The sequence below is a fragment of the Aethalodelphis obliquidens genome, unplaced genomic scaffold (assembly GCF_003676395.1).
Source record: "Aethalodelphis obliquidens isolate GAN/ISIS:26980383/991018 unplaced genomic scaffold, ASM367639v1 scaffold38, whole genome shotgun sequence".
Classification (NCBI taxonomy): Eukaryota; Metazoa; Chordata; class Mammalia; order Artiodactyla; family Delphinidae; genus Aethalodelphis; species Aethalodelphis obliquidens.
Window position 1 is genome coordinate 6,457,203 of NW_020837982.1, and position 14,515 is coordinate 6,471,717.

Sequence of the window (14,515 nt, forward strand, 5' to 3'; positions counted from 1 at the left end):
ACAGACCTCACCTCAGACTCAGCACATCAGAATCTCAAGTGGGGTCCAGGAATCGGCACTGCTCACACGTTCCCCAGTTGCTTATTTAAGTATAGTGTCCATAAACAAATGAGCACACAAGCACAGAGCTCATGCATTTCCACAAACTGAACACATCTATAAAATCAGCACTCAGCAGTACTTTAAATTTTACATTGTCATGAACAAAGTAAGAAAACTTGTGTTCCTATAAACTCACCCAACACAGGATACTAACAATCTTCAAATTCACCAGACTGAGGCCACAAGTTGGTGTTTTATAAAATATGATTCTCCCTGATTACTAGTAAAGTTGACCATCTTTTCATATATTTTCCACCTTCAGTTCCTTTTCTGAACTACCTTCATACTCCTTTGCCGCACCATTCTTCTACAGTTATCTTTTACAAAAATCAACTTCTGAGAATTCCCTATTCTAGATCCCACTATATCTTAAGAGTTATGCAAATATTTTCTTCCTGTTTTTAGTTTGTCTTTTGTGATACCCTTTGTCACGCACAAATTATTAATTTTGATGATGGCTTTGTGTCTTGTTTAAGAAGGTTATCCTAACTTTAAGACGATAAATGTTTTCTTCTAATGTTCTACTACAGTTTAGTATTTTACGTTCAGATTTGTACTGCACCTGAATTTGACTTCTGTTAAGTGCTATGAGGCAGGGATCAAGCCTCCTTTTGCTGACTGTTTCAGGATCATAAGGCACGCTTAATCCCACAGATGAAGTGGGATCCTCAGGTGATACAACACATTTATTATATACACATGAATCTGTTTCTATATATCCTCTTCCAATAACTTCTAGGAAATACATCATTTCTCAACTGCCATAGCTTTATAATGTCTCGGTATCTGGTGGGGGCCGAAACCCTCCTCCCTCCCTGTTTTGGCTCTCCTTGTATATTTACTCATCTATCAATTTCAAAACCAGCACCTCCAGTTCCAGGAAATCTCAGGTGAGTTTTAGGCACATAAAATGTTTGGCACACACTGTGGCCTAGTTGAACAAACATACTCACTTGGGCCCGAAGGTCAGATATGCAGATAAACTTCTTCAGCACATTCTTTGGGAGAATATAGGTATAACCAGTCTCCTTGATGTCATCAGATGACACATAGATGTGATTGGTCCTTAAGTGCAGGTTGGCGGCAGAGATGGCCCTAAAAACAGGTAGAGAATGTTGGCATTTATCAACTCAAGCACCTCAGGTAGCACCAGAGGCCTTTCCATCCCTACCCCTCTTGCCCCTTATACTACCTGACCCTCCATTCAGTCTTAGATGAGAAAGTCTGGGTCTCATAGTTGCTGGTGGTAGAGGTGATGATTTCGTCACCATGCTTGTTGACAGTACGAGTCTGGGTTGCAGTCAGCTGTGACTGTTCCTTGGTCTGCTTCTCAATCTCAGCTATCTGCTGCCGCTGCTGTGATGGTGCAGAGATCTCCATACCCAGGATGATGTCTCGAATTTCTGATTGTGTCAGTGATGCCACATTCACACTGTGGGGACAGTGTGGGTCACACCACAAGGATCCCTTCCCCTTGGTCACTTACGTCCCAATGGCAAGGTGTAACTTGGTGGGACAGGGGAGCCCATACTCTGACCCCAGATAACCTTCAATTGACACTTGAAGTGTGAAGTGGAAATACACTAATACGGATAAGATTTGTCACATCCCAGGCTGGCCCTGTGCCTGTACACCTTTCAGCCATGCTCAAACCTGCTCAGCATCCATACCTCCCACTTTTCCTCAACAAAAAGTGCCCTGGAACCGGAAAACTCTCAAAAACGGAAATCCTAGAATAAGTTCTCGATCACAGTTGGTGTGTCCACACCCTTACTGGGTGAACATTTTTGGTTGCCACAATGACAAGGAAGGAGAGAGAAGGAAGGGGTGTGTGTGTGTTATTAGCTGTGGTATCTGGGGGTCTGGGACGTTAGAACTTGCTGCCATGTATGGACAGTAAGGAAACGTCCTGCTCAAAATGGCAACAGTGCCTCTGCTAAGGAATAGCGCCCAAGTGTCAGCCTGAGCCCTGAGACATGGACACTTCCTATACCATCTGAAGACACTGACTACCTACCTCTCCTCTATAGGCATCTCTAGGACAATTTCTTGAGAAACTTCTGAGCTTAAAATGTTGCAAAAAACCAAGAAGGCATATACTGAGCCACCCATTTTACCCTTTTTGGATCTCTCATCTGTATCCCCACCACTGCTCACTTGTTTTTCTTGCCATAGTCAGCCAAGATAAGGTCCTTGAGCTGCACCTCCACCTTGATCCACTCCTCGTCAGTCAGAGTGGGCCAGATGTGGTGTGGTTCTGTGATCGTAGTCTTGTCTGGCTTCAGGATGACCTTCGCCCGGTCGTTGTTCACATGCAGGGCACGCAGAATCAGGATGAGGCGGGAGAAAGCCTGGGGAGAGATGTGGCAGCATGGGAGGAGGTCGGCTACTTGATGTTCTTCCCCTCGCCTCCATCCTATCCTTTCAGGAGACCCAAGAACCCATTTCAAACCCTACGGTGCTCCCCTCACCATGAGTCAACTTGATATGCAGAGTCACTGGCCCATGCACAGGCTGAAGATGTGAAAATGGCCCCATAAGAGGCCCGTGGGAAAACCTAAGGCACAGAACCTTCCTATGACCCCAAACCCACTCCTCTTAGAGTGGCCCTCCCTCCTCGTGAGGTGGCTTCATACCGTGTACGATGAGATAGTCTTGAGCCAGTCATCATAGAGGTTAAAGAGAACCATCTGCGGCTCAGTGGCTTTAAGGATGAGATCCCCAAACTTTTCCACCTTGAGACAAGCCTGGAAGGGGAGCTGGAGCTCTGATCCTTTGATCACAATATTGGGGAAGTCCAGCAAGTGCACCTGAGACAAGATCAAGTCCAAGTTTAGAAACAGAACCAACAGGTCTCAGCCCTCTTTCCTTCTACCTCATTCACCACCTCTCACCTCCAATGGATCGAGCATGCCTTTCCTGGTGACAATGATCTGCTTGGGCTGCTCCTCCACTGGTAGAGATCGGATCAGGGCAGCCACCTCCTCAGCTGTCTTCCACTTAGCCAACTAAAAAGCAAGAGAGAAGAACATGGAAACTGAGTCTCCACCCTCCCAGGTTAACTAGAACTAAAAATTCTAGTCTTAAAACAATTAGACTATGTCTCTATCACACACTGCTATTGAATGTTAGGTACTTCAGAGGTATAGAAAAAACGTCCAATGGTCTTGCCCCGAAGGGTGTTTCAACCTCGCTGGCCAGACAAAGCTCACACAATGCCACGAGCTAGTATTTGATTATATACACGCTATGTCAGGGACAAGAGAAATTAAGGCTAAGGTCATAAAAAGCTGCACAAATAAAGAAGTCTTAAGGGATGAGTAAGACAGTGATTAACAGAAGAGAAGAGTTCATTCTAGAAGCAAAGACCTATACGCAAAGCCACAGAGGTGGAGATGCTCATCAGGGTTTGGGATACCAGCATCCTGGACTGACTGCCGGAGGAAACACGCTACAGAGGAAGAGGAACTGTGGCCAGACAGGTTACAGGCCAACCAGATGTTAAGCATCTAGGAAACCAAAAAGTTAATTCAGCAAAAAGAAAGGGGCTACCAAAGGCTTTGAGGAGGAGAAGAGATTTGGTGAAAATGACATTTTAAGAGTGCTTGTTCCCTTTAGAAAGATGATTTTTCATAGCTCTCTTCAGGATAGGTTAGAGATGGGAGATTCAAGAAGCAGAGATGCCAGCTTGTAGGTAATGAAGGACCTCAAATATTCTTGGACCTCTTATAGAAGAACACTTCCCAAGTTAAGTAATTCAGGAAAAAAGTTTAAATGAGATGTCCTGAATCTTACAAAGAGAGAAACGGGAGATTCTCTCTCTCACATACACCCCCCCCACATACCAAAGAGTAAGAGGCAGCGAAGTTCTACAGCCTCTCTACCCTTTAACATGCTCACCTGCCCCAAACGCTTCTGTCCAGCCCACACAGATGTGTGAATTATCTTGAGAAACAGCTGCCCTGTGCGTGGGTTGAAGATGAAGATGGCCCCATTGATGGGCTTGGTGGTCAGGTTCCCTTCAAAGGTCTAAGGAATGATTACATCAGTTAGCACAGTCTAGACGCAACCAGCCTGCCTTCCTCGCAATATGCACACACTTGCCTGGCCACCCTCCCACAGGCATATACAGAGCCCCACACCCACACGCTGCATCTAACTCTCACCTTATGGATAGTCACTCTGTAGACATTCGTGTCATCCACAAACCAGATAATCTGGTTGGAAAAGAGTTCACCGTAGTTCTGAGAGGACAGATAGGGCTCGGTGGGCTCAGATGAATAAAGCTGCAGCCCTTTACGGATCCGTTCACGTAACACATACAAGGCAGGGTTTGCCTTCATGATCTTGGCCATGGCCTGCTGTATGAGGGGCTTGCTGCCAGGGAACCAGTTTCCATAGGCACTGTGAGGGTGGAAGAGGCAAGAAAGGTCAAGACCAGGCTGGCAGTCCCAGGAACAAGGCAAACTGCGACTCTACAGAGGAAGAAAAGGCTGTTGGTCAGGCTGAGAATGAGTGCCTGCTCATGTACATAGAGGCAGGGAAGAAAGAGTCAGTGACACCAGTGGAGGAAACGGCCAACCTCACCTCACCTGGGCAAACTAAAAAAAACACGTGTATATTAAACTACGGGGCGGGGGGGAGGGATAAATTAGGAGGTTGAGATTGACATATACATACTACTATATATAAAATAGATAATCAACAAGGACCTACTGTATATAGCACAGGGAACTCTACTCAATACTCTGTAATAATCTATATGGGAAAAATATCCTAAAAACAATAGATATATGCATACATATAACTAAATCACTTTGCTGTACACCTGAAACTAACACAACATTGTAAATCAACTATACTGCAATGTAAAATAAAAATTAAGGGACTTCCTTCCTGGTGGTTCAGTGGTAAAGAATCCGCCTTACAATGCAGGGGACGCAGGTTCGATCCCTGGTCCGGGAACTAAGATCCCACATGCCACGGCGTGTCTAAGCCCGTGCGCCACAACTACTGAGCTCTCACTCATTCCTTAGACCTTTGAAGGGAACCTGACCACCAAGCCTCTCAATGGGGCCATCTTCATCATCGAACCTCAACTAGAGAGCCTGCGCGCCGCAAACTACAGAGCCCACACGCCACAACTACTGAGCCCATGCACTCTGGAACCTGCGTGCTACAACTAGAGAAAACCCGCACACCACAACTAGAGAGAAGCCCGCGTGCCACAACGAAGAGCCCGTGTGCCACAACAAAAGATTCTGCATGCCTCAACAAAGATCCCGCGTGCCGTGACTAAGACCCGACGCACCCAAAAATAAATAATAAATAAATCTTTAAAAAATAAACAAATAAATACAACAAAGTGTGGGGCTGATGAAAAATATCAATACATGCTTCTGAGCCTCAACTTACCTATGCAGGTTATAGGCCAGGTCAATGGCAATGAGCACACCTGTAGGCGAAGGGTAGATACTCATGTTGTCTGTGGTGTAGTCCAAGAACTTGGCCCGGGCGTAGCGCTCGATGTCATGGGAATCATAGTCCCCCCAGCGCAACTGGATGTCAATCCAATACTTCTGAGTGGTGGTGCTGTCCATCACATCCCTGAGAGTGGAAGGGGGTCAGGAGTCTAGGCTTCCAGGAAGACACTGGCACAACCAATATCCCCAGAGCCACAAGAACTCTCAATTACTACGTCTGAATCTCAAAACCAACCCCTCTGCCTGTTCCAGATCAGAAGACCCACCAGAGAATTAGCAGACCTGGCTGAGGGTGTTAACAGAATCAGGGGTAGAACTTGTTTCAAATTAGAAAGAAAGGCAACCAGGGACAATTTCTAAAGTAGTGCTGCTAGAATAGTAAAACTAAGCTTCTTAGATGCCTAGGGCTGGGTCGTAAGGCACTTACTTAGAGTCTGCCAGCAATGAGGGCCGGGAGACATTCCACTTATAGGAGGCAAAGAGCAGGATATCTGCACAGGAAGAGTTCATCTTATAGGACTTTCGGGGGTGGATTGTCTCCTTTTGTACTGTCTCAATTTCCAGTGCATCCAGTTCCTGATCAAACACCTGGAGGCAAAGGTGGAAAGGTTATGACTGGTTATGGAAGCCCACTTAGAATGAGGGCTCATAGAACTTAAGATAATGTGGCACCTGGGACCACAACAGAAGTCTCATCCTTGGAGCTCTGAGGGTGGATTTCCCATACCCAAAAGAGAGAGCCGACCTGACTTTTTGTGGCATCGTCTGCCCTCAATTCTAGCCCACCTGACACAAGTCCATAACGATGCTCTCGTGGATCTTCTGCCACAGGTGAGCTCGGAAGATCTGGATGAGAGAGATCTTCAGTGTGGGGATCTTGCCGTGCATGAAGATACCTGTCAGGTCCAGCTGCACCTGAAAGCCTACGTATACCTGACGGAAAAAAAGAGCGACACTAGAGACCGAGAGGTTCTCAGGACATAATTAAGGAAGTAGAAACTCTTGTTTTTAGCTTCCCATCTCCCATGTCTATCAATCACACTCACGTTGGCTCGGTTGATGGTTGGGGACCACCAGAGGGTGAATCTACGATTGGGAATCTGGTTCAATCCTGATCGCTGAGCATTGGTTAGTTTCTTCCACTTCATAGACTCCTCAAAACCACTGGCCTTCTCCCTGGGAAGCAGAAGAGACGAGGTAAAGTGACATCCTGCCATCCCCCAGAGCACTGCTGACCTCCTGGGGTGGCTGTGTGGGAAACACCGCAGTAGAACACAAAAGCATATGAGGGATGAGCTCACAGGGCTGTGACATGTGAGAGGTCACTGTAAGGGGAGAACAGAATCCTCACCAGAAAAGCCCCTCCCAGGTAGGGAAGTAAGTGCCCTTGAAGAGAGTGTGTTCCAGAATGCCTTCCACACCACCCAGGGCCTGGATCATGTCTGTACGGTAGTTGTTCAGGTTCCAGAGCTTTCCATCATGCCGCTGGTGTGTCCACCAAAAAGGGTTCTGCTTCAAAACCTAGATGGCAAGGTAGGCACGGTGAAGCTTCTGGGTGCCCACTGCTCCAGGTTCCCAGCATGGCCACAGACTCTCCTGATTCAGGGAAAATCTCTCCACTATCCCCTCCACGTACCTGGTACTGCTTAAAGTCAGTTCGGACACGCCAACCCTTATCATAAGCCAGTGTGTGCCGGTCCTTCTGGAAGAGGGTGTTGATTCGAGGAATGCCACGATCCCATGAGTCCTCTAGATCTTCTAGGGTCAGTCGTCTGCCAAGGAAAAAAGATCAAGGTTAAAACAAATACTCATATGAAGAGTTCAGCATTCCTCCCTGGCCAAGGATAAACAGGGTCAGACATACAACCTACTTCCTCGACTCCATAAAAATACGGCATGCTCTACTCCTGACCTCCAGGCAGGACTCAAAGGTCACACCACTCAAAAGGACTGCTATGCCCTCCTGGATGCCCACCTGTTCTGCGCAATGGCCTCTTGTCTCTTGAGTGCATACTCAGCCCAGACCCGCTGAGAATCAATGAACTCACTCTCCCAGGGCTGTATGTAGCGATACAAGTTGGGAATCAGCTGGTCTTCTTCATGGCTCATTCCTGAACGAAAGTGTGTGATACCTACATCTGTCTGCTTGGACCACCTGTTTGGGGACACAACCAAGATTAGATAAAAAATAAAAACTGAAAATAAAGAAACATCTCCTTCCCTCAGGGTCTAGCAAGATTTTCAGCCAAGTCCTACCTGAGGTCAGATTGGGGGATGAGCACATGGCCCATTGAGAGCATGCCAAGTCCACCCAACTCCTTAGGGGTGTAGAACACGACAGGGGGGAAGCGACTCGGCATCTTGGAGTTGAGGCCAATCTTGATTCGTGTCTGGATCTTGTTCTCACACTTCACCAGCAAGTCCAGGAGCTCCTGGGTGTTCACCACAGCCTCCCGAAAGTACGTCATAAGGCCAATAAGAGCTGTGTTCCACTTATTCACAATCTGAAGATAGTGAAAAAGAAGTAAATTATAGATAAGTCATTGCAGGGACAGGGTGTGTGGCTAGGAACCACCAGATACAATTAGTCATATTCTCCCTAGTTCTCAAGAAAGACTTGAGCTCCACGTCATTAGGGAAGTGTGTATAAATCAAAATCACCATGAGCTACTGCTTAACACCCACTGCAACGGCTATGAGACAGTTACAAGGATGTGGAGAAAATGGAACTCTCATACACGGCTGGCAGGAATATGAAACAGTGCAGCCACATTGAAACAGCCTGGCAGCTCCTCAAAAGGTTAAAGAGAGTTACCACATGACCCAACAATTCTACTCCTAGGTGTATACCCAAGAGAAATAAAAACATATGTCCACACAAAAATACGTACACAAATGTTCACAAAAGCATTATTCATAATAGCCAAAAAATAGAAAAAAACCAAACATCCATCAACTGACAAATAAACAAAATGGTGTACAGCCATATTGTGGAATATTATTTAGCCATGAAAAGGACTGAAATACTGATGTATGCTACAACATGGATAAACCTTGTAAACATTTTACTAAGTGAAAGAAACCAAATGAAAAAGGTCACATACATGATCCATTTATATGAAATGTCCAGAAGAAACAAATCCATACAGACAGGAGGTAGATTAGGGGTGGCCAGAGGACTGGGGCAGGGAGGGACATGGGGAGTGAGTGACTGCTAATGGGTATAGGGTTTCTTTGTGGGGTGATGAAAATGTTCTGGAATTAGTGGTTATGGCTGCACAATTTTATGCATATAATGAAAACCACTGAATTGTATACTTTAAAAGTGTGAATTTCATTTCAATAAAAACATAAAGTTGGGCTTCCCTGGTGGCGCAGGGAAGATCCCACATGCCATGCGGAACAGCCAAAAAATTAAAAAAAAAAAAAAGCTGAAAGAATTTCCTTTAAGATCAGAAATGAGACAAGGATGCCCACTCTCACCACTTTTATTCAACACATTATTGAAAGTCCTAGCCACAGCAACCAGACAAGAAAAAGATATTAAAGAAATCCAGGGACTTCCCTGGTGGCGCAGTGGTTAAGAATCTGCCTGCCAATGCAGGGGACACAGGTTTGAGCCGTGGTCTGGGAAGATCCCACATGCTGCGGAGCAACTAAGCCCATGTGCCACAACTATTGAGCGTGCGCTCTCCAGAGCCCACGTGCCACAACTACTGAAGCCCGCAGGCCTAGAGCCTGTGCTCCACAAGAGAAGCCACCGCAATGAGAAGCCCTCACACAACAACAAATAGTAGCCCCCGCTCGCTGCAACCAGAGAAAGCCCACACGCAGCAACGAAGACCCAATGCAGCCAAAAATAAATAAATAAATATAATTTAAAAAAAATTCCAAATTGGAAAAAAGTGAAACTGTCACTGTTTGCAGATGACATGATATTAGACATAGAAAATCCTAAAGACACCACCAAAAAACTATCAGAACTCATCAATGAATTCAGTAACATGGCAGGATACAAAATTAACGTAGAGAAATCTATTGCATTTCTGAATACTATCAGAAAGAGAAATTATGAAAACAATCCCGTTTATGATTGCATCAAAAAACCAAACCAAACCAGGGACTTCCCTGGTGGTCCAGTGGTTAAGACTCCATGCTTCCAATGCAAGGGGCACAGGTTCAATCCCGGTTGGGGAACTAAGATCCCACATGCTGCACAGTACGACCAAGGGAAAAAAAAAAAAAAATCTAAAAAACAAAAAACCAAAAAAACCCAAACGAAACCAAACAACAACTAGGAATAACTCAATCCAAGGAGATAAAAGACCTGTACTTGGAAAACTGTAAGAACTTGGTGAGGCACTTCCCTGGCGGTCCAGTGGGTCGACTCCACACTTCCACTGCAGGGGACATGGCTTCGAGTCCTGGTCTGGGAAGATCCCACATGCCACGGAGCAACTAAGCCCGTGAGCCACAACTACTGAGACCACATGCCACAACTACAGAAGCCCATGTGCCTAGAGCCCATGCTCTGCAACAAGAGAAGCCACCACAATGAGAAGCCCATGCACTGCAATGAAGAGCAGCCCCCACTCGCCGCAACTAGAGAAAGCCCGTGCGCAGCAACAAAGACCCAACACAGCGAAAAATAAATACATTAAAAAAAAAAAGAATATTGTTAAAATGACCACACCCTCAAGTCCATCTACAAATTCAATGGAATCCCTATCAAAATACCAAAGACATTTTTCACAGAACTAGAACCAATAATTTTAATATTTGTATGGAAACACAAAAGACCCTGAAAAGCCAAAACAATCCTGACAAAGAACAAAGTAGAAAGTATCACAGCTCCTGATTTCAAACTATATTACAAAGCTACGGTACTCAAACAGTATAGTACTGGCACAAAAACAAACCCATAGGTCAATGGATCAGAATAGAGAGTCCAGAAATAAACCCATGCTGTTATGGTCAATTAATCTACAACAAAGAAAGCAAGAATATACACTGGGGAAAAGACAGCGACAGCTAATGCAAAAGAATCAAACTGGATTTTCTCACAACATACACAAAAAATAAAGGCAAAATGGATAAAAGATTTAAATGTAAGACCTGAAACTACAAAACTCCTAGAAGAGGGACCTCCCTGGTGGCGCAGTGGTTAAGAATCTGCCTGCCAATGCAGAGAACACAGGTTCGAGCCCCAGTCCAGGAAGATCCCACATGCCGCGGAGCAACTGAGCCCGTGCATCACAACTACTCAGCCTGCACTCTAGAGCCCACGAGCCACAACTACTGAAGCCCGCATGCCTAGAGCCCGTGCTCTGCAACAAGAAGCCCGTGCACTGCAACGAAGAGTAGCCCCCGCTCACAGCTAGAGAAAGCACGCAGCAATGAAGACCCAATACAGCAAAAAATAAAATAAATAAATTTATTTAAAAAACCCAAAAACTCCTAGAAGAAAACACAGGCAGTACTCTCTTTGACCTTAGTCTTAGGAATACTTTTTTGGATATGTCTCCTCAGGCAAGGGAAACAAAAAATTAAAAAATGGGGAAAAGAATAAATAAATAAAATGAAGAAAGAAAAGAAAAGAAAAACAAAACAAAACAAAAAACAAACGGGGCTTCCCTGGTGGCACAGTGGTTCAGAGTCCGCCTGCCGATGCAGTGGACACGGGTTTGTGCCCCAGTCCGGGAAGATCCCACATGCCGCGGAGCGGCTGTGCCTGTGAGCCATGGCCGCTGAGCCTGAGCGTCTGGAGCCTGTGCTCCGCAACGGGAGAGGCCACAACCGTGAGAGGCCCGCGTACCGCAAAAAAAAAAAAAAAAAAAAGAAAGAAATGCGACTATATCAAACTAAAAAGGTTTTGCACAGGGGCTTCCCTGGTGGCGCAGTGGTGAAGAATCCACCTGTCAATGCAGGGGACGCAGGTTTGATCCCTGGTCCAGGATAATCCCACATGCTGTGGAGCAACTAAGCCCATGTGCCACAACTACTGGGCCTGTGCTCTACAGCCCACAAGCCACAACTACTGAAGCCCGCACACCTAGAGCCCATGCTCCTCAACAAGAGAAGCCACTGCAGTGAGAAGCCCCGCTGGACGCAACTAGAGAAAGCCCTCACGCAGCAACAAAAACGCAACACAGCCAAAAATAAATAAATAAAAGCTTTTGCACAGCAAAAGAAATTATCAACAAAATGGAAAGAAAGCCCACTGAACAGGAGGTGATATTTACAAATGATATATCTGATAAGGGGTTAATACGCAAAATATTGGGTTGGCCAAAAAGTTCGTTCAGGTTTTTCCATAACATCTTATGAACGAACTTTTTTGGCCAACCCAATACAAAGAACTCATACAACTCAACATAAAAAAAAACAAAACAAAAACCTGATTTAACATGTCTTTTCAGCAGAGGAGCTGAAGAGACATTTTTCCAGAGAAGATATAAAGATGTCCAATAGACACATGAAAAGATGCTCAACATCACTAATCATAAAGGAAATGCAAATCAAAACCACAACGAGATGTCTCCTCACACTTGCCAGAATGGCTATTATCAAAAAGACAAGTAACAAGCGTTGACAAGGATGTGGAGAACAGGGAACCCTCGTGTACTACCGTACTACTAATGGGAATGTAAAGTGGTGCAGACACTATAAAAAACAGTATGGAAGTTCCTCAAAAAATTAAAAATAGAACCACCATACAATCTAGCAATTCTACTCCTGGGTATTTATCCGAAGAAAACAAAAACACTAATTTGAAAAGATGTGTGCATCCCCATGTTCACTGCAGCATTATTTGAAATAGCCAATATATGGAAGCGACTTAAATGTCTATTGATAGATAAATGGATAAAGGAGATGTGGTATGTATACACACACACACAGAAATATTACTCAGGCATAAAAAAGCATGAAATCTTGCCATCTGCAACAACACGGATACTTGGAAGGGTGGGGGAATGAGTGAAATAGTTGAGGGAGACTAAGAGGTACAAACTTCCAGTTATAAAATAAGTAAGTCACGGGGATGTAATGTACAGTATAGGGAATATTATAATTTTGTGTGGTGACAGATAGTAACTAGACTTATCCTGGCGATCATTTTGTAATGTGTAAAAAGACCAAATCACTATATTGTTTACCTGAAACTAACATAATATTGTAAGTCAGTCATACTTCAAAAAAAAGAGAAAGAGATCTGCAAGTTCCCTGGTGGCCTAGTGGTTAGGATTCTGGGCTTTCACTGCTGTGGCGCCAGTTAATCTCTGGTCAGGGAACTGAGATACTGCAAAAGCTGCACAGCGCAACCAAAAAAAAAAAAAAAGAGAGAGATCTCTGAAGACCCATGAAGGGATCCATTTGCAGGCTATAAAACTCCAAGGTCATGCCTGCTTCGGCAGCACATATACTAAAACTGGAACGATACAGAGAAGATTAGCATGGCCCCCGTGCAAGGATGGCACGCAAATTCATGAAGCATTTCATATTTTTTTGTTATACAGCAGCAACTGACACAACAATGTAAAGCAATTATACTCCAATAAAGATGTTGAAAACAAAACAAAACAAAAAAACCCTCCGAGGTCAAAGAAAAAACCACCACCAGATCAGTAAGCTGAACAAGTCCCACAGCTCACATAAGGTTGACAACAGTTTGTGTCCCCGCCAGCCATACAGAGACTTCATAATAAATGGGAATTAGGTATAGTCCATAGAAAGTTATCAACGTAGTAGTGGAGATAAATTAGCCCCAGAAGAAAGGGTGCTCTGGATTCACTATAACTAAGAAGCTTAAAATTAAAAGCAAGCCTCAAAAGGATCAAACTAAACCACAAGTTACTGAACTGTACACCAGAACACAACCCAACACTCTTTAAAGGAATATAACAAAATCCATAAATCAATATAAATTACACAATTTCTAGCATCCAATCAAATATTGGATGCATAGAAAGAAGTAGGAATAAATTACCCATAAACAGAAGAAAAATCAATCAGTACAAACAGACCTGGAAACAACAGACGATGGAATTAGTAGACAAAGATCTTAAAACAGCTATTGAACGTTTTATAATTATGCTTGAGTATATAAAGAAAAACATGAACATAATGAGGAAAGAAACAGAAGATGTTAAAGACCCAAATGAAACTTTTAGAGATAAAAATTACAATATCTGAAATTTTAAAAGGTACAGATGGGATTAACAACATTGTAAAGCTGCAGAAAAAATAATGAAGGCAAAATAAACACTTTTTCTGACAAACAAAAGCAGAGTGTATTCACTGCCAGTACACCTTTACTACAAGAAATGTTAATGGAAATTCTTTAAGCAGAAGGAAAACAATACCAGATGGAAACCTGGACCTACATAAAGTAATGGAGAACACCAGAAATAGTAAGTATGTGGGTAAAATGTAAAAGACATTTTTTTTTCATTTTGTAATTTCTGTAAAAGATAAAAAGGCTGTTTAAAGCCAAAACAGTAACAAAGTATCACTGTGTTTATAATACAGGTACAGTTAAAACATATAACAAAAACACTACAGGGACTTCCCTGGCCATCCAGTGGTTAAGACTTCTCACTTCCATTGCAGGGGGCACGGGTTTGATCCCTGGTCAGGGAACTAAGATCCTGCATGCTGTGGGGCGTGGCCAAAAAAAACAAAAACAAAAAAACACAAACACTACAAAAAATGAGGAGGAAAATGAAAGTACATTATTGAAAGGTTCTCGTACAATATGTAACGTGATACTAGACTAGTGGTCACAGTAAGTCAGAGATGTATACTGTAAACCCTAGAGAAACCAATAAAAAACAAAGAAGTGTAGTTAATAAGCGAAGTGTGGAGATAAATTAAAATCATACCAAAACCCCACTCAATCCAAAAGAAGGCAGGAAAATGAGTTACTCAGT

General features: G+C 43.9%; 1 protein-coding gene and 1 non-coding gene across 2 annotated transcripts in view; one reads left to right on the top strand and one right to left on the bottom strand.

Moving 5' to 3' along the window:
* Window positions 1–14,515, bottom strand: part of PRPF8 (pre-mRNA processing factor 8) — a 36,648-nt gene that overhangs the window by 1,443 nt on the left and 20,690 nt on the right. Inside the window, exons 25-39 of the mRNA XM_027130597.1 lie at window positions 7,842–8,089; window positions 7,561–7,740; window positions 7,222–7,357; window positions 6,937–7,106; window positions 6,632–6,761; window positions 6,372–6,518; window positions 6,013–6,173; window positions 5,518–5,709; window positions 4,269–4,506; window positions 4,003–4,131; window positions 2,997–3,110; window positions 2,739–2,912; window positions 2,260–2,453; window positions 1,295–1,534; window positions 1,056–1,197 (exon numbers count right to left, since the gene is read on the bottom strand). Coding sequence (XP_026986398.1) covers window positions 1,056–1,197; window positions 1,295–1,534; window positions 2,260–2,453; window positions 2,739–2,912; window positions 2,997–3,110; window positions 4,003–4,131; window positions 4,269–4,506; window positions 5,518–5,709; window positions 6,013–6,173; window positions 6,372–6,518; window positions 6,632–6,761; window positions 6,937–7,106; window positions 7,222–7,357; window positions 7,561–7,740; window positions 7,842–8,089 — 2,595 coding nt within the window. The remainder of the gene's footprint in view (window positions 1–1,055; window positions 1,198–1,294; window positions 1,535–2,259; window positions 2,454–2,738; window positions 2,913–2,996; window positions 3,111–4,002; window positions 4,132–4,268; window positions 4,507–5,517; window positions 5,710–6,012; window positions 6,174–6,371; window positions 6,519–6,631; window positions 6,762–6,936; window positions 7,107–7,221; window positions 7,358–7,560; window positions 7,741–7,841; window positions 8,090–14,515) is intronic.
* Window positions 12,987–13,091, top strand: LOC113633210 (U6 spliceosomal RNA). Its single transcript, XR_003438122.1, has one exon. It is a non-coding gene; the product is annotated as a U6 spliceosomal RNA (small nuclear RNA).